This window comes from Heterocephalus glaber, unplaced genomic scaffold, assembly GCF_053883595.1.
Source record: "Heterocephalus glaber isolate CG9 unplaced genomic scaffold, H.glaber_assembly_v1.0 deba00001472, whole genome shotgun sequence".
NCBI classification, from domain to species: Eukaryota; Metazoa; Chordata; class Mammalia; order Rodentia; family Bathyergidae; genus Heterocephalus; species Heterocephalus glaber.
Genome location: NW_028258315.1, coordinates 31,420,221 through 31,435,937, shown reverse-complemented (window position 1 = coordinate 31,435,937; position 15,717 = coordinate 31,420,221). Strand labels below are relative to the sequence as shown.

At 39.2% G+C, this 15,717-nt stretch overlaps 1 protein-coding gene across 4 annotated transcripts in view; it reads right to left on the bottom strand.

Annotated features, from left to right (window-relative positions):
• Mtr (5-methyltetrahydrofolate-homocysteine methyltransferase) overlaps positions 1–15,717 on the bottom strand; it is a 113,214-nt gene that overhangs the window by 51,395 nt on the left and 46,102 nt on the right. For all 4 annotated transcript variants that reach the window (XM_004854601.4, XM_004854602.4, XM_013075807.3 and 1 more), the window contains 3 exons: positions 6,349–6,528; positions 4,433–4,549; positions 4,017–4,157 (listed from right to left, as the gene is read on the bottom strand). In XM_004854601.4, the coding sequence (XP_004854658.1) occupies positions 4,017–4,157; positions 4,433–4,549; positions 6,349–6,528 (438 nt within the window). The remainder of the gene's footprint in view (positions 1–4,016; positions 4,158–4,432; positions 4,550–6,348; positions 6,529–15,717) is intronic.

Genomic DNA, 15,717 nt, shown 5'->3' with positions numbered 1-15,717 from the left:
GAGGGCTGCAATGAATAAAACTACTTCCACCTGATAGCTATACCCCAAACCTGATGAACTTGATCCAGAAAATCAATACTTAAAATGAAGCAGTTATTTCAGAAGTACAGGATGGAATGCTGACCCTGCCTTGTTTTCCAATTAATTATTCAACAGGGCATTCTCTGGTATGTAAGTACAAGACGCTATATAGTTTTCTTGGTGCCTGGTAAAGTAGGTGTGACTCCAATCATATTGTAGGAGTCTATTAAACTGCAGAAGCCAGCAAGTGAAGGGATCAATCCACGCTGCTGTCCATCTGGCTCATCCTTACATCTGTACATGTATAAAGCTGATGAGAAAAACAACTTCCTCCTGCTCCATAGCAGCTTCTGCTTCTCTAGCCCACACAGCACAAGGGCCTTGTGGTGATCTGTGTTTTGTTGCTCAAATCAAACTGGACCAGCATCAAGGGAGTAAACTACTCCAGAGACAGCCAAATGCAAGCATGGGCTCACATGGCAATGAGAAGGATCAAGGCCAGATCAAAGAACAGGTTACAAAAACACCTGAGGAACTTTCCAAAAAAAAAATTACGAAAACTCTGGGGATCCAATTACTCAAAAAACAATCCCCTGCAGAGCAGGGAACCTTTGAGCCCAAAGGCGGCTCCATCACAGTGCCATTTAATACTGAAATACCGTGAATCATATGCCATCATGACACCTGAAACTTCTTACTGCCAAAAATAACTCACCCGTCAATGTGTACCAATTTAGAGGAACTGTGATCCAAAGACAGCCCAGTACTCCCTAAACTGAGATTATAGAGCCTTGGGAGATCAAAAGCAGGACTCTTCACACTATTTTCAGTGATGTATCAGGAACTTAGATATAGACTTCACCACTTAATAATAAAAAGAGGTAACTTTTCCTGTGAAGAAAAATTATTCTTCAACTCTTATATGCCTCACAATATTCCTACATTTCATACCCCATATACTCAGTGCATTCAGAGGAATTGCTACAGAGGTAGGGACTCGTGGGAGATATTAAAGTATACTTTCTTTGGTTATTAATTCCCTTAATAGTAATGAAGTCCTCTTGAATCTCAGCCTACTTGACAGAGGGGCCAATGGCTTATAATAAGCCCTGTGGTGGGCCATGGATTTAGCTTAGTGGTTCCGTTGCCTGCCTCGTAAGTGCAAGGTCCCGAGTTCGATCCCCGGTACCAAAAATAATAATAATAAAACAAAAATAATAATACTAAGCCCTATGGTTACATTAAGAAGAAGACAATTTCTTATATCATAGATTGTTATTTCTTGCAATTGCTATTAAGATTTCCCTCAGTTCAGCTGTGCTTCCAAGGGCAAAACCTCTCACCAGCTCAAGATGGTATACAGAAACAAAACCTCGTAAACAAGTGCTAAAACTGAACTTACACCAGAATGACTGACAAAATACAATGCCAACAAAACCTTATATAGAAATGAGGAGCCCCTTTTTCCAAAGTGAGAGAGCTGTTTCCTCTGGAAAAGTGAGAGGAAAAGATGAAGCGACACATCATTTCATGAGGTAAGGACCCTCTACTAGAACTTTACAAATTCTATAAGCAGTGATGTCCGCTGGCCTTCAGTAGCACCCCAATCTCAGTCAGTTACAAATGAAGTGCCTGCCAAGCAGAAGACAGGATGTGACAAAAAACTGAATGGTGGGCTGGGGATTTAGCTCAGTGGTTCTGCCGCCTGCCTCACAAACACAAGGTCCTAAATTCGATCCCCGGTACCAAAAAACAAAACAAAACAAAAAAAACTGAATGGTGCTTAGTGCCCATTTCCATGCTCCAAGACTAAGAAAAAGGTAAGCACTTTGTCTCTGTGAGCAGAAATCATCAAGGAAACAGGGGAAAGGACTTAGGGATTATTTCTTATGTAATTAGTTAAAAAGCAGAATTTAACTGTATTTGCAACAACCATGACCATGACATTCCGTCCTGGGTCCACAAGACACTAGAAATGTTTTGGGGAACTGAGAGAAGGGTCATGCACACAATGACACGTAGTCTGAGGTTTCCACAAGCAGTTTCAGAATTTAAATCTTATCACCAGGAAGGCTGATCAATCAAGGATGCAGTTAATCCTACATTCTCCTATCCTTCTTCTAGAACATTCTATTACTCTTCTGTGAAACAGGAAGAGTTCGTAGTTCTGTCAGGGCAAAATTCAGATTCTAACATGGAAAACATTGAAAAGCTGGCAATACACAGAAAAGCAGCCCATTACTTTCCCAACACACATTACAGGAAAAATGTCCTTTTTTGCCGTTACTCTTAAACAGTCTAAAGTGAGTATTTTTTTAATGTAAAGAGCTCATCTTTCTTTAATTTGAATTTTAGGAAATAGCATCAAAGATACTTAACGAGCCTAGCACTGTGCCCAACATATAAGTGGAAACTAGGATGATTTTTGAATCTTCTATACTTAATTCTTTTTCTTAGACTTTATACTCCTTCTGTATACTTCTTTATACTTCTTAGAACAAATGGCCAATGGATACATGAAAAAAAATGTTTAACATCTCTGGTTACTACAGAAATTCAAATTAAAACAAAGTTGAGATTCCATCTTATTCCAGAAAGAATGGCTATCATCAAGAAACCAAATAATAAATGCCGGCAAGGTGTGGGGAAAAAGGAACACTTCTATACCATTGGTGGGAAGGTAAACTAATATAACCACCATGGAGATTCTTCAAAAAACTAAAAATAGAAATTTCATTTGACCCAGCTATGCCCCTTCTAGGTATTCTAAAAAAAAAGAATTAAAGACATCATGTTACAATGATACATGCATATCCAAGTTTATAGCAACACAACTCACAATAGCTAAATCTTGAAAGTGGCCTATATTTCCATCAAGGAATGAATAAACAAAATGTGGAATACATGTGTAAGGGAGTACTACTTTCCCATAAAAAAGGATAAATTTCAGTCATCTGTAGGAAAATGGATATGTCTTGAGGCCACTGTTAACTGAAATGAATCAAAAATACATTTAAATATTGTATAGTTTCTTTTATATGGAAAACTCAAAGTATAAATCAGTTAAAGAGCAAAATAAAAGACAGGTAATAAGAAACAGGGATATTTTTGAAACAGAAGGGGGCCAAGAGATGGAGGGGAAAGGGATGAAAAAGAATTAAGATGCGTTATGTACATGCGCCAACTCCCCACGAGGGACGGAATCATAACACGAACATGTACTAATAAAAATTTTAAAAGGGCTGGGGATTTGGCTCAGTGGTGCTGTCGCCTGCTTCGCAAGCACAAGGTCCCAAGTTCAATCCCCGATACCAAAAAAAAAAATTTTTTTAATCTTTAAATGTGTATTGGCTTCAAACCTTGAACTACAGAACCCTATACAGAGGGATCAGACAGATCCTAACACAAACCTGAAAGCCTAACAACAGTAGTCAGGTAATGCTAATATGCCATAAAAGAAAATCCAAGTCTTTTTAAACGGTGGGTGCAGTAGAAAATGAATAAAATAAAAAGGTGCCCCAGGATACCGCTACACAAGGATGTTACCAACAGATTCAAGAATACAATTATATTTTTGTAAAAATATGTGTGTACACACATCTACAAGTACAAAAAAAAAAAACACACATGAAATTATAACAGAATCTCAACAGTGGTTAACTCTGGGTGGTGGGACTATGAGTGATTTTAATCTTCATTTGCTTAACTGTGCTTTATAAAAGTTCTAGAATTAGTTGTATTTCCTGGTTTAAGAAAAATGTATTTCACACTTTAAAGAAACCAAAGGTCAGAAAGCTAAAGCAGCCTAGGAGTATCTGTTTCTTCTTCCTTACCCTAACTGTAACACCTTCTCTGGAACTTTACAGAAATCTTCAGTGATCCAAAGATGGGATTAAATCTTTGCTTCTACTCTCTATAATATGGGTCCAATAACTCTAAATGAGTAAAAATTCAAGGACAGGAAACAGGTATCCACTGGACACTTTTCTTTCTACCTGGGCATAACGTAAGAGCTTCTCAGTGGCTTCAGGGTCTTTATTCCAGATGAGATCTTCACAGAGCTTGAGGAGTTCCTTTTGGATGTCATCATACACTGGGAGGTTGCCTGCATTCACTATCCCCATGTCCATACCAAACTAAGGGCAATAAAAACAAAAGTGAGGACTTCCAGTGATGCTCTAAACCACAGTCCAGAGAAAAATATTTTAGTCCACAGCCTTGGTCATCACTATTTGACTTTGCCATTATAGCCTAAAAGCAGACAATATACAAATGAACAGGGTGGCTGTGCCTCAATAAAACCTCATTCACAGAAACTGGCAGCAAGACAGAGTTAGCCTATAGGCCAGTTTGCAAACCTCATCTGAAGTAACAGCTGAGTTCAATAGGGTAAGCAGGTGTACTACCATACCTTGATTGCATGGTACAGGAAAACCCCATGCATTGCTTCTCGAATCGCTTCCATTCCTCGGAAGGAGAAGGACAAATTGGAAAGACCTCCACTTATTCTGACTCCAGGCAGTGTTTCCTGGCAAACATTTAAAAATGTGAAAAGATTCTCCTATATTGCCAAAAGGAGCTATCAATCACATCTCTTAAGCATTACATATAAGAGTAGAAAGTAAAAAACATATAAAGACCAAAGTAATTCAGAGTTTGATGCTATCAGACACAGACCAAAATTTTTTATATTGCAATGTCTCAAAAGGCATAGCTTCCTAGTTTTTCTTACTAGACTTTAATCTCCCCAAGGAAAAATAAAATGCAAAATTCTACTTTATCTCTGTATACAGCTGTAACACCATGAGAGGACATAAAACATAGTATTTCCTGAAATATTTGCTGGATAAACAATGGAAAAAGGGAACAGAGTGCACACACATTCCCTACTTGCTGAAAGAAAGCACAGCTACTGAGAGGCTTCTGTAGCCTAAATGAACACTCTAGTTCTTTATAAACTTGACCAATTATAAAAGGACAAAAGGCAATTGAGGTTCCTATCATGCCTAAGACAATACCAAGTACTGGCAAGCGTGTGGAACAATAAGAACTCTTGCTGTTGGCTGAAGTACAAACTGGCTCAAGCATTCAGGGAGACAGCTTGCTATTATCTAGTACTATGACCTAATCGCTCCACTTCTGGGTATCCTACAGAGAAATTCAGACACATGTGCCTAAGATACATAGGCGAGAATGTTCACAGCAGCATTGTTCATGATGTCCAAAACTGCCAACAAATAAGATGTTCATTAATAGAATGGCTAATTGTAGCATAGTGACACAATGGAATATTACACAATAAAAATGAATAAATGGCAGTTATAGCAACACAGATGAATCTCTAAAATGAGACTGGATAAGGAAAAAAGGCACAAATGTCTTATGATTCTCTTTACATTAAGCTCAAAAACAGGCAAAACTAAACTATACTGCTCAGATAACTCAGTTGACTGTTATTCCTTGGTAGCTCTGCCCATTGAAAATTCTGTATTAGGGAACACTGAAACACTGTCCTTAAGGGAAACGTGGGTAGGTGTCTGCAAGTGCTGATTCATTAACACTAAATCCATGGCCAACAGCACTGTAACTCATACCTAAACAAAGCTTATCTAACACATAATTACTCCACTAGGCACATCTCCTTACACTCAAAAATGCTAGACAGTACTAGCACTATGCTTGAGGGTCATTTGTAAAGTGAAATCAACAAAAAGGAAAAAAAAGTTCCTAAATAGCTAACGAGCCTATAGAAGGAGAGCTGAAGCAAGGCAGACTGTTTTCATGTTCAATCTCATCTGGGAGAGTACAAACACAGTTAACATTACTGTTATTAAAAGAAAAAAGTAACAATGTAATATCAGAATCCTAAAAATCAGGATTATGGTTACTTCATGAAATTCAGAATGAAGGGTACCCAGAAAAGGAGACATGAAGCATCAGCCATATGCTATTCTGGACTAAGTGAAAGCTATTATATGCTTCCTAATTATTTATTATATCCTACACTCATGTTTTGTATATTCTCCAAGGTTTGTGTTATACTTCACAATTTAAAATAGCATTGTATAAAAGAAAAAAAAAATTCTCCCAAACATTAGAAAAACAAGAAGAGTCAACATTCCTTGCCGGGGATTTAGCTCAGTGGTTTTGCAGCCTGCTGCGCAAGCGTAAGGACCTGAGATCGATCCCCGGTACCAAAAAAAATAAAAATTTTTAAAAAAATATTCCTAGAAAGTAAATACATGCTATACTCTAACCATTCACTTAGACCTCTGTGATAAATTTGAACTTGGTCATAGGTGGAAGAGAGAAAATACCCATACTTACTTTAATGACTTTGGTTGCATGGATAAAATTGACGGCATACCAGTTGTGTTCTTCCATTCCGGTACCAATGGTGAGGATGTTGGGGTCAAAGATGATGTCATTTGGATTAAAGCCCACTTTCTTCACAAGTAGATGGTAGGCTCGAGTGCACACACTGATTTTGACATCTGTTTCTGTCGCCTGGAGAAAGGAGCAAATATATAATTTGAAATAGAAAAGCAAAATGTCTCCTATAAAAAGAGTATATTCTACTCATCCAAAGCACTCAAGTATCAATGCTTGGATTTCATAGAAATTCAAATACTAAGAAGCCTCTAAACATCTATCCAATTATCTCAAGAGGAAGAAATCAGTATAAAGGTCCCTTTGTGTTTTCATTAACACAAGATACATGCTTTGCATAAAAACTAACTCATACATATAAATGTTTTAGTAATACAGGCTTCTAAAAATAAATGCAATGTGATAAAATTCAAATACTAAAAATAAGTGTCTGTTCCTCTGCTGGCTTGTGTGTAGGGTGCTAGCATGTCACGCAGGCAGCCCTCCCATTGCTTTCTCCTACCTTCTTGCAGTATCATTCTATATAAATTCAAAGATACATATTTATTCCCCACAACCCACTGGTTTATTAACATGTGCCCTACGTTACAAATAAAAATTAGTATCATCTTTCAAAATAGTGACTCTAGAAGGCAAAATACAGACTACAACAGGCCAATGCTCCCAGATGCTTCCCATCATCCTCAGGGTCAGGGCCTCCTTGCCAGCCAGGTCTCATAATTGCCCCTGCACTCTATCCATCCCACATGGCTGCTCTGATGTTGCTGAAACATTGCTGCTACCCAGGAGTCTATTTATTGCTTCCACCACCCAGAACATGAGATATGACTTTGTCCTTTGTATCTCTCAGATATCTAGCCAAATATCCCTTTTTCCAGGAGCCTGACTTAACAATACCAGCCCACTGATACCCTTTCTGCTGCCTCTTCTCTTTTTTAAAGCACCTTTCCAAAAACTGTATTAATTTAGCAACTATTCTTTCGCTTGTTTTATTATTGCTGCCAACCTGTCTCCCCTAGCTAGAATGTCAGTATCCTCCATGCCCAGGGCAGGGCCTGTCAGGGTATGTGCTTGGTATTATTTGTTGAATGAATAAACGCTGCTTTTATTTACACAAAGCATTTCTGAACTTTGTCATGGAAACTGTCTTCAGATCAAACTTACAACATTAATGCACAGCATATTCACTCATTATATTCTGAATTTCTAGCTATATGAAAAAAATCACCAAACATACTCTGAAAAGAATGAAGACAGCCCCAGTTTCACTGTCCATGGTTTCAGTTACTCATGGTCAACCATGGCTAAAAAATATTAAATAGAAAACTCCAGAAATAAACAATTCTTAAGTTTTAAACTGTACACCATTCTGAGGAGTGTGATGAAATCTCAAACTGTCCTACACTGTCCTGCCCCAATCCCACTACTCGGGATATGAATCATCCCTTTGCCCAATGTATATTTGCTGTATGTTACCTACCCGTCACTTCCTAGCTATCTCATTGATCGACTGTCACAGTACTATGGTGTTTATACAATCACATAAGCCTTATTTTAGTTAATAATGGCCCTAAGGCCCAAGAGTAGTGACACTGGCAATTGGGATAAGCCGAAGAGAAGTCATAAAGGGCCTCTTTTAAGTGAAACGGTAACGATAGTAAGATGTTTTGAGAGACGGTTATAATGGACACAGTACATTGTTATAATTGTTCTTGTTTACTGTTGTTAATCTAATTTATAAATTACACTTTCTCATAACTATGTAAGTATAGGAACAAACAGTATAATAGTATAGGATTCATTACTATCCATGGTTTCAGGCATGCGCTAAGGTCTTGATTATATCTCCAGCACATAAGGGGAAATTACTGTAACTGCTACCACTGATTCCAAAAACTAACTCACATATCATTTTGAAGGGCACTTCTAAAGGAATGTGAAAAATGTTCATGAAATATGACTGACCCCAATGAAGTATGTATCTCAGTCTTCTGTGGAGCCTACACTAAGGGAGGATACCATTACCTGGATGCAATCACTAAGTCTGCCAATGAACCAGTTTCCAATTACACCCCTCCAGACCTTTACAGAGAGCTCTCCAGCCAAGCATGGGGACACTGACTCAGCTCAAGGACATTTAGTCAGACTACATCCTCCAGCAAGGAGGGGTAGGGGAATTAACTCACTCATATTAGTCTTTTGATCACTTACATACTCTAGTCAGCTTATTCAATTGTTCTTTTTGGTCTCTTCGATAGCTCCCTGCAGCTGGTGGGGTGAGATTTCACCTCCCACTTAAATTTTAACCCCCTAAACTTAGCTGATTAAAAAAAGAGAAACAAGAGCTGGGGATTTAGCTCAGTGGTTCCACCGCCTGCCTTGCAAGTGCAAGGATCCAAGTTGACTCCCCGGTACCAAAAAAAAAAAAAGTCAACCAAAATAAAGAGAAACAAAAGGAGTAGGCTTTGGCACCCCACTGCTGAAGGCTTTATGAGAGGCAGCAAGTATTCAATGTCCTCAAATTTAACAATTTTTTACTTCTCCTGTCTTTAATTGGTTATTTAAGAAAATAATCTTACAAGGTGGGCCAGAAAAAAGCAGGAGGGGGCACGGGGATGTAGCTCAGTGGTGCCACATCTGCTTGGTAAGCAAAAGATCCTGAGTTTGATCCCTGATACCAAGAGAAAAAAAAAAAAAAAAGGAAGAGGTTATCTGGAGTGCCTTTGGGCTTCAGTTTACCCTTCACTAGAGAGCCCAAGTAAGTTTTAGGCCCTAGGATCAGGGGACAGCACAGTTCATTAAGAGACAGTATAGGGGTTTGGGGCTACCAGTGCTACTGGTATTTCTTAGTAACCTAGCTTTGTTGGTAAATAAAGAAGCCACAGTTCTATTCATTTCTTCCTCTCTCCTCTCCCCTCTCCCCTCTTCCTCTCCCTCCCCCCAGCCCTCTGAGACATGAATGCTATCTGGCCAGGCTGGGCACGCTAAGTGTAATGTAAAGGGGAGTGGAGTGTAGGGCCTAGCAGCATACCAAAGAGGGAATGGGATATGGAAGAGCATCCTTGGAGGATAGGAAATTTGTTTTCAAGATCAGAACAGTCACTAACTATAACCTCCACAAAGCTGAGGCCCCTATCAGACTGTTCTCACAAAACCTGACATAGTATCCCACTCAGCTTCTATCTGTTGAATAAACAAATAGATTTCAGAGTGAATACAACATTGGTGTAAAAGATCTCTTCCAGGTCAAACCATGTACCATGTCAGGTTCTCCACAGCCCCGTCTTATTCCTCAGGCAGGGCTGTGCAATAAATATGCTTGCAGATTTCACATCTCCAAAATAGAAGTGTGGCAAAACAAGATGGGAGTTTTCCTCTATCAGAAAGGGCCCTCAACCATGGGTGCATATCACAGTAATACCTCATCCCAAACCAGTTAAGTCAGAATCTTGAGACAAGTCTCAAGCAAAAATATTTTCAGGACTCCTTAGTGATGCTAATGTACAGCATGAAAACCACTAACAGGTAAAATATAGCACCTTCTTAAGACTGCTTACCAAAAAGCCCCACAATGCAATGCCAAATTAAGGTCTGGATGAACCAAAACCATATTCTAACAGAAACACCTGAAGCCACTCAGTTCTCCTTCAAAAAGAGAAATGTCAGCCACAAGTCAGACAGCTGGGACACTAAGCTTGGAACCTACATGCTTCACTTTTCTTCCTGGAGGACAACTAAATGTCTCAGGCTTAGAAGCCTTATACTCATGCCCTTGACATAAAACATTTCTGAAGACAACCTGGGTATGTCTCTTTTTTGCAAAACAAGAATCTGAAATGTAAGCCATCTTAAAGGACTGGCCCAGTAAAAATAATCATATAATTGTACCTAGGTAATAGTAATCTATCTGAAGTCACTAAAAAGGAAGCCTCTGAGATGCAGAAGTAGATGTCAGGTTTTAGTAAAGTGCAGAGAAGGTCAGAGGAAGAAATCTTGCCAGGTCAATCACCTTCTGCAAGGCAAAAATCAAAGGAAAACTAAAAACTATTGACTTCGATCTTCTACATATCCATTTATACTACTATAGCCCAGCGATGATGACAACCTTTTAGAGCTTTCAACAATACAAACAGCCCACTGCCGCACATGTGCCATAGGTTTGCCACCACTGCTATAGCTTATAACCTACTCAAAAATCCAAGACACTCACCAGGAAAACCATGCCAATTCATCTAAGTTCAATAAAGAAGCTGACTGCTAAATAAAAATCCAAAAATCACTACCAAAGAACACAACAAACCAACACAAAATATCTACAAATGATCCTGACATTTCCTATTTAAAGAAAATCACAAAACTCCAGTGACTGAGTAATTGGAAAGATATTCCATATTCTTCAAGGACAAATCTGAATATTGGCTGGATACCAATTCTAAATTATTTTCTAGGTTATAATTAATTAAATCTAAACATAATTTCAATGGAAATTCATTTCTCTATAAACTATATATTTTTCAAATCATTTTATATATGAAATGAAATATGAAAATGTACTGCACAAAAATGGATGCATTTATAGGATATTGTTTTATGTGGTTTACACACATATAGACAAAAAATTATGGGACACTGGAAATGCTGGTACCAGGGATGGCCCAGCTGCTGCCTCTCTGGCATCAGAGAGATATAGCCAGGAGTCTCTTGACAATGTTTTTAATACAGTCAAATCCATGTGGTTTGTTTTTTTGGTACCAGGAATTGAACTTAGGACCTTGCACTTGTGAGACAGGTGGCAGTACCACTGAGCTAAATCCCCAACCCGTGGTTTGTTCCTACCAAGTGAGGGTAGTGATAAAATCATTATCCTCACAAAAGCTGTATGTATCTTATTATGTAGTATTAAAAAAACTAACAACAAAAGACACAGAAGTGCTTCTTGTTACCTTCAATCCAGAGAAGCCTCAAGGCCAGTCCTCTGTCATATTTGGCCTTGACCTTGAAGTTTGGTTTGCAACATGGAACAGAAACATAAACCAAAGAACCAAAGACAGCAATCCAATACTGAAACTAAACAAGTGTGGGTTCCTCTGCCTTGTTTAGTTGCAAGAGTGGTTTCCACTTAAAGGAGTAGCTTTCTCCTTACCACCAGTGGTATCATCCAAGCAAAGCAAATCCTGCTTCTTAACTGTTACATCTAACAGCATTAGAATTCAACTGATAGAAGACATGCTTCTATACCAGAATATCTGTACTGTTGGTTTCTGAACTTAGCAGGCATATGAATTTTTTTGCTTCATTCTTTGTAATTCTCAATACTTAGGATTTGGCATGAGCATATATTCTGTTCCTTATAAATACTCTGGATAGTATTCAGTAGAATGATGTAATCTAATCTATCTAGGTAGCCCCACTATCAGCTGGGCACATGGGTTATCACATTTTTCAATAAGGCCAGTGTAAAATCTTTGCATATATAATTTTCTTAGGCTGCTGAATTCTTCTGTTGGGATAATTGCCCAGAAATGAGATTATTGATTAGCTCAAGAGATATGAACAATTTTATGTCTCTTGATAGGTATACTGTCATTCAAAAAGACTGAATCAGTTTAACACTCTACAACACGTGAGGCTTCTTTTATCTTTGCTGTACCTGCACAAACTTCAATCATTTTTAAGTTTACTTTTATGAATTCAGTAGGGATAAAACATTACCTTAATGTTCTAATGTGTATTTCACAATTAGCAAGTTAAGTTTCCTTTCTACATTATCTTATTTCTGGTCACATTTATGTCTAAACTGGGAAAACCTGTTCTTAAACAAGATCGAGCACTAAGTGGTGCCAAAAAGTAGGAAAACACAGGATTTGGAAACACTTGTAAGTCTTCAATCTATGCAGCCTGGGATGAAAACTTGGCTTCATCATGTGCTAAACTTAAGACAGTGGGTCACTGTAAAATGGGATGATAGGTAGAAGGTGGCAGTTGCCAGGAATGACCTCTGCTGGTGGCTTTCAACCAGAGTATATACAAGAATCACCTCTAAGGCTTTAAAAATTACAGAAGTCAGCCCTTAGCTAGAGTCAGAACCTCAAGGGCTAAAGTCCAAGAGTTTATTTTTTTCCAAGTAAAATTCTCCGGGGAATGAGGGAGGGGAAAGGGGGAAAGGAAGAAAAGGAAAGGGAAAAAAAGAATAGAAGAAAAAAAGTGGACATAAAGCTTTTGTAAGTAAGGAGGGTTGAAGGGAGGCAAGGGGAATGGAGGGAAAAGAAGAATCAAGATATATTATGTACCAGTACAAACCCCTTATGATGAATGCAATCACTGTGTATATCAAAAGTATATCAATAAATTTTGGGGGGGGTACTTGGGATTGAACTCAGAACCTTGTGCTTGCAAGGCAGGCGCCAGAACCACTGAGCTAAATCCCCAGCCCATACCAATAAAATTTTTTTTAAAATAAAATAAAGTGCTCTGGCAGGGACTACCCTTTGTTAAGAGTGACTCTGTTTCACACTCGTGGTTAAGCACCGAAGATCTACAAAGCATATCACATCCCATTCTCACTCTCAAAAGTTGACTTTGCTTCTAACTTCACATTGAAAATAAGCAATCACAGTCCCCCATCACATCAGTCAACACACCTACAGATCTGCATTCTTCACTTTGTCTTCTCTCCTGCACTGTGAGTCAAGTGCTCAGCTCCTCATCTACAGCGGTCCCCTCAGCTCACATAAAGACTGCCATCCCTCTTGATGCATAAGGTCATAAATTGAACAAATGACCCCTTTTTCTCCTGTATCAATTCTTCCCTTTTTCTACTAGATCATCCAATCAGCTTACAAAGACGTTGTCACATTATCTACACACACACACACACACACACACGCACACACACCCTTTCCTAATCTCAGGGTCCTCTACCAACCCACCCACCACTGGTTTCTATCCTGTTTCTATTCCTCTTGATAGCAAAATTCCTCAAGAGATGCCTAAACCTACTTCTGTCATTCTTTCTCTATTGAATCCATTCCAACAAAGCTCTCATCTCCTTGAAGACAGTACAAGAACATAAGTGGCTCCATTTAAATCCAATGATAAATTCTTGGTCTCATCCAATGTGATCTTATCATGGTTCTTTAATTAGCTGACTGTGTTCTTCTCTTTGAAGCTTGTTCTTCACTTGATTTCAAAAGTGAAGCCTTTCTTCTGGTTCCCTCCTACCAAATAGGGTGCTACTTCTGATGGGGTTTCTTTTCCCCCGCCACTAAACATGGCAGCTCCAAGACTCACTTGGTCGTTGGACTTTTCTACATTTGTTCCTTTGGTAAGCTCAGCAATTCTGTTTTAAATACCATCTATTTACAAATAATTCCCAAGGGAATCCTACCTTCAAGCCAGACTTTGTCCATGAAATCCAGACCTACTGTGCAAACTACATGTACAATATACCCAGCAAAAATGTTATGTGTAAACCCAAACCTGTTGTTCTGTCTTTCCTGACAATAGGTCCATCCTTTCAACTATCCATGCTTAAACAACCCAAAATTATCCCTGACTCCTCTTTCACAATCCACAACCAATGTGAAGGCTAGTTCCATATACTGTTAAAACTTTATCTAGAAACATGAATTTTAGCACCCTCTACTGGTTCTATCTTGGTCCCATCGTTATCTCTTATCTGAATTACAGCAATAAACTCCAACAGTTTTGCTTTGTCCCTGAAAGACCATTTTCTCTACCAGAGTTGTAAAGCAGAACAGATTATGTCTGCTCCTTTGCTCAAAACCTTTCAAAGTAATTCAGATAACAATGTTAACCAAAGTATTGACAATGGTGCTCAACGACCTATGTGATGTGAACTGGTCCCTTCCTAACTTCAAATCCTCCTAACCTCCTCCTCTCCTCTCTGGTTCAATTACTTGGGCCTCCCTGCTGTCTTTCAAATGTGATGAGTATCTACCTCAAGGGTCCCTCTGTCCAAAACACGCTCCCTCACCATGTGGCACATTTTCTCTTCTTCAGGATTCTGCTAAAATGGCACATTATTCTACATAAAATAGCAACCCACACCCCAACTCTGGTACTCCCTTATCTTCCTAGTCTTCTTCATTTCTCTTCACTGTATTCAAACCTATACAACACATATGTATATGTGGTGTGATTGGAAAGTATGGTGAATGTGACACAGGGGACTTCCAGGAAGATGGCAGAGTGGTGAACAGCAGAGAAACAGCCTCTCCGAGATTTGGTGTCCAAATGCTAGAATACAGCAAAGTGAGGAAAAGGAGGGAAGTGGGTCCTTGGGACCCAGGAAGGATCTGAAGCGAGAATTGAAGCCCACAGAGAGAGAGAAAAGAGAGACTTCAACAAAGGAGGAGGAGGTGGCAAACGGCACTTTCTCCCTGAGGCCTACTCACTGTGGGAAGGGTAGCTGAAATCTGCAGACACAAAGTGACTATTGGCAACCCCAGAGGCCTCCATGGAGAAACACCAGTGGAACAGAGCAGTAGATGTGGACTGCAGTGTCTGGTGAGTTATTCAGGTTCAGATGTCCCCCGGGAGAGGGCAACTGGCCAGTAGCCACACTGGAGAGGGGCCAATTTAGCTCAGAACTCAGAGCAGCTGTGGGAAGGCTCCATCAGGGTGAGGCAGAACCAAATTCAAGTTGGCAGAAGGTCAAGGAGCCAAATTCAAGCTGGCAAGGAACCAAGTTCAAGCCAGCAGGAGACATACAGAGTGTTGCAGGCTGAACAAATCAAGTTCCAGCCTCACAGCCAAAATCCAGCCTGAGCTTCAGAACTAAAGGTGCAGGGAGCTGGGGATTTAGCTCAGTGGTGCCCCTGCCTGCCTCACAAGTGCAAGGTCATGAGATCAATCCCCAGTACCAAAAAAAAAAAAAAAAAAAAGAATTAAAGGTGCAGATTTGCTGGGATTACCCACTACCCTGCCGTAAATCTATGGCTAACATGCTAATCAATACAGATATGAACTCTGTGTGCCAAATTTGTCTACAAGTGACAGCAGAGATATGCCCTGAAACAGACATTTTTTTAAAAATTTTTTTTCTTTTGGTTTTTTTTTATTGATTGTTCTTGTTTTCATATAAGTGTGAACAGTGTTTCTAGTTTTTTTTCCTATAGCTGTTGTATTCTATTTCTATTTTTATTTCTTCCTTCTCTCTTTCCCTATCTTCTTTACCAGCTCCCCAAAGTCTGCATAATCTTCTTTTGTCCCTGCAGCCTTCTTCTAATCTCTTCCTCTTCTTCTATTTCTGCATTTTTCCCCCTGACCCCTTTTAAATTTTCT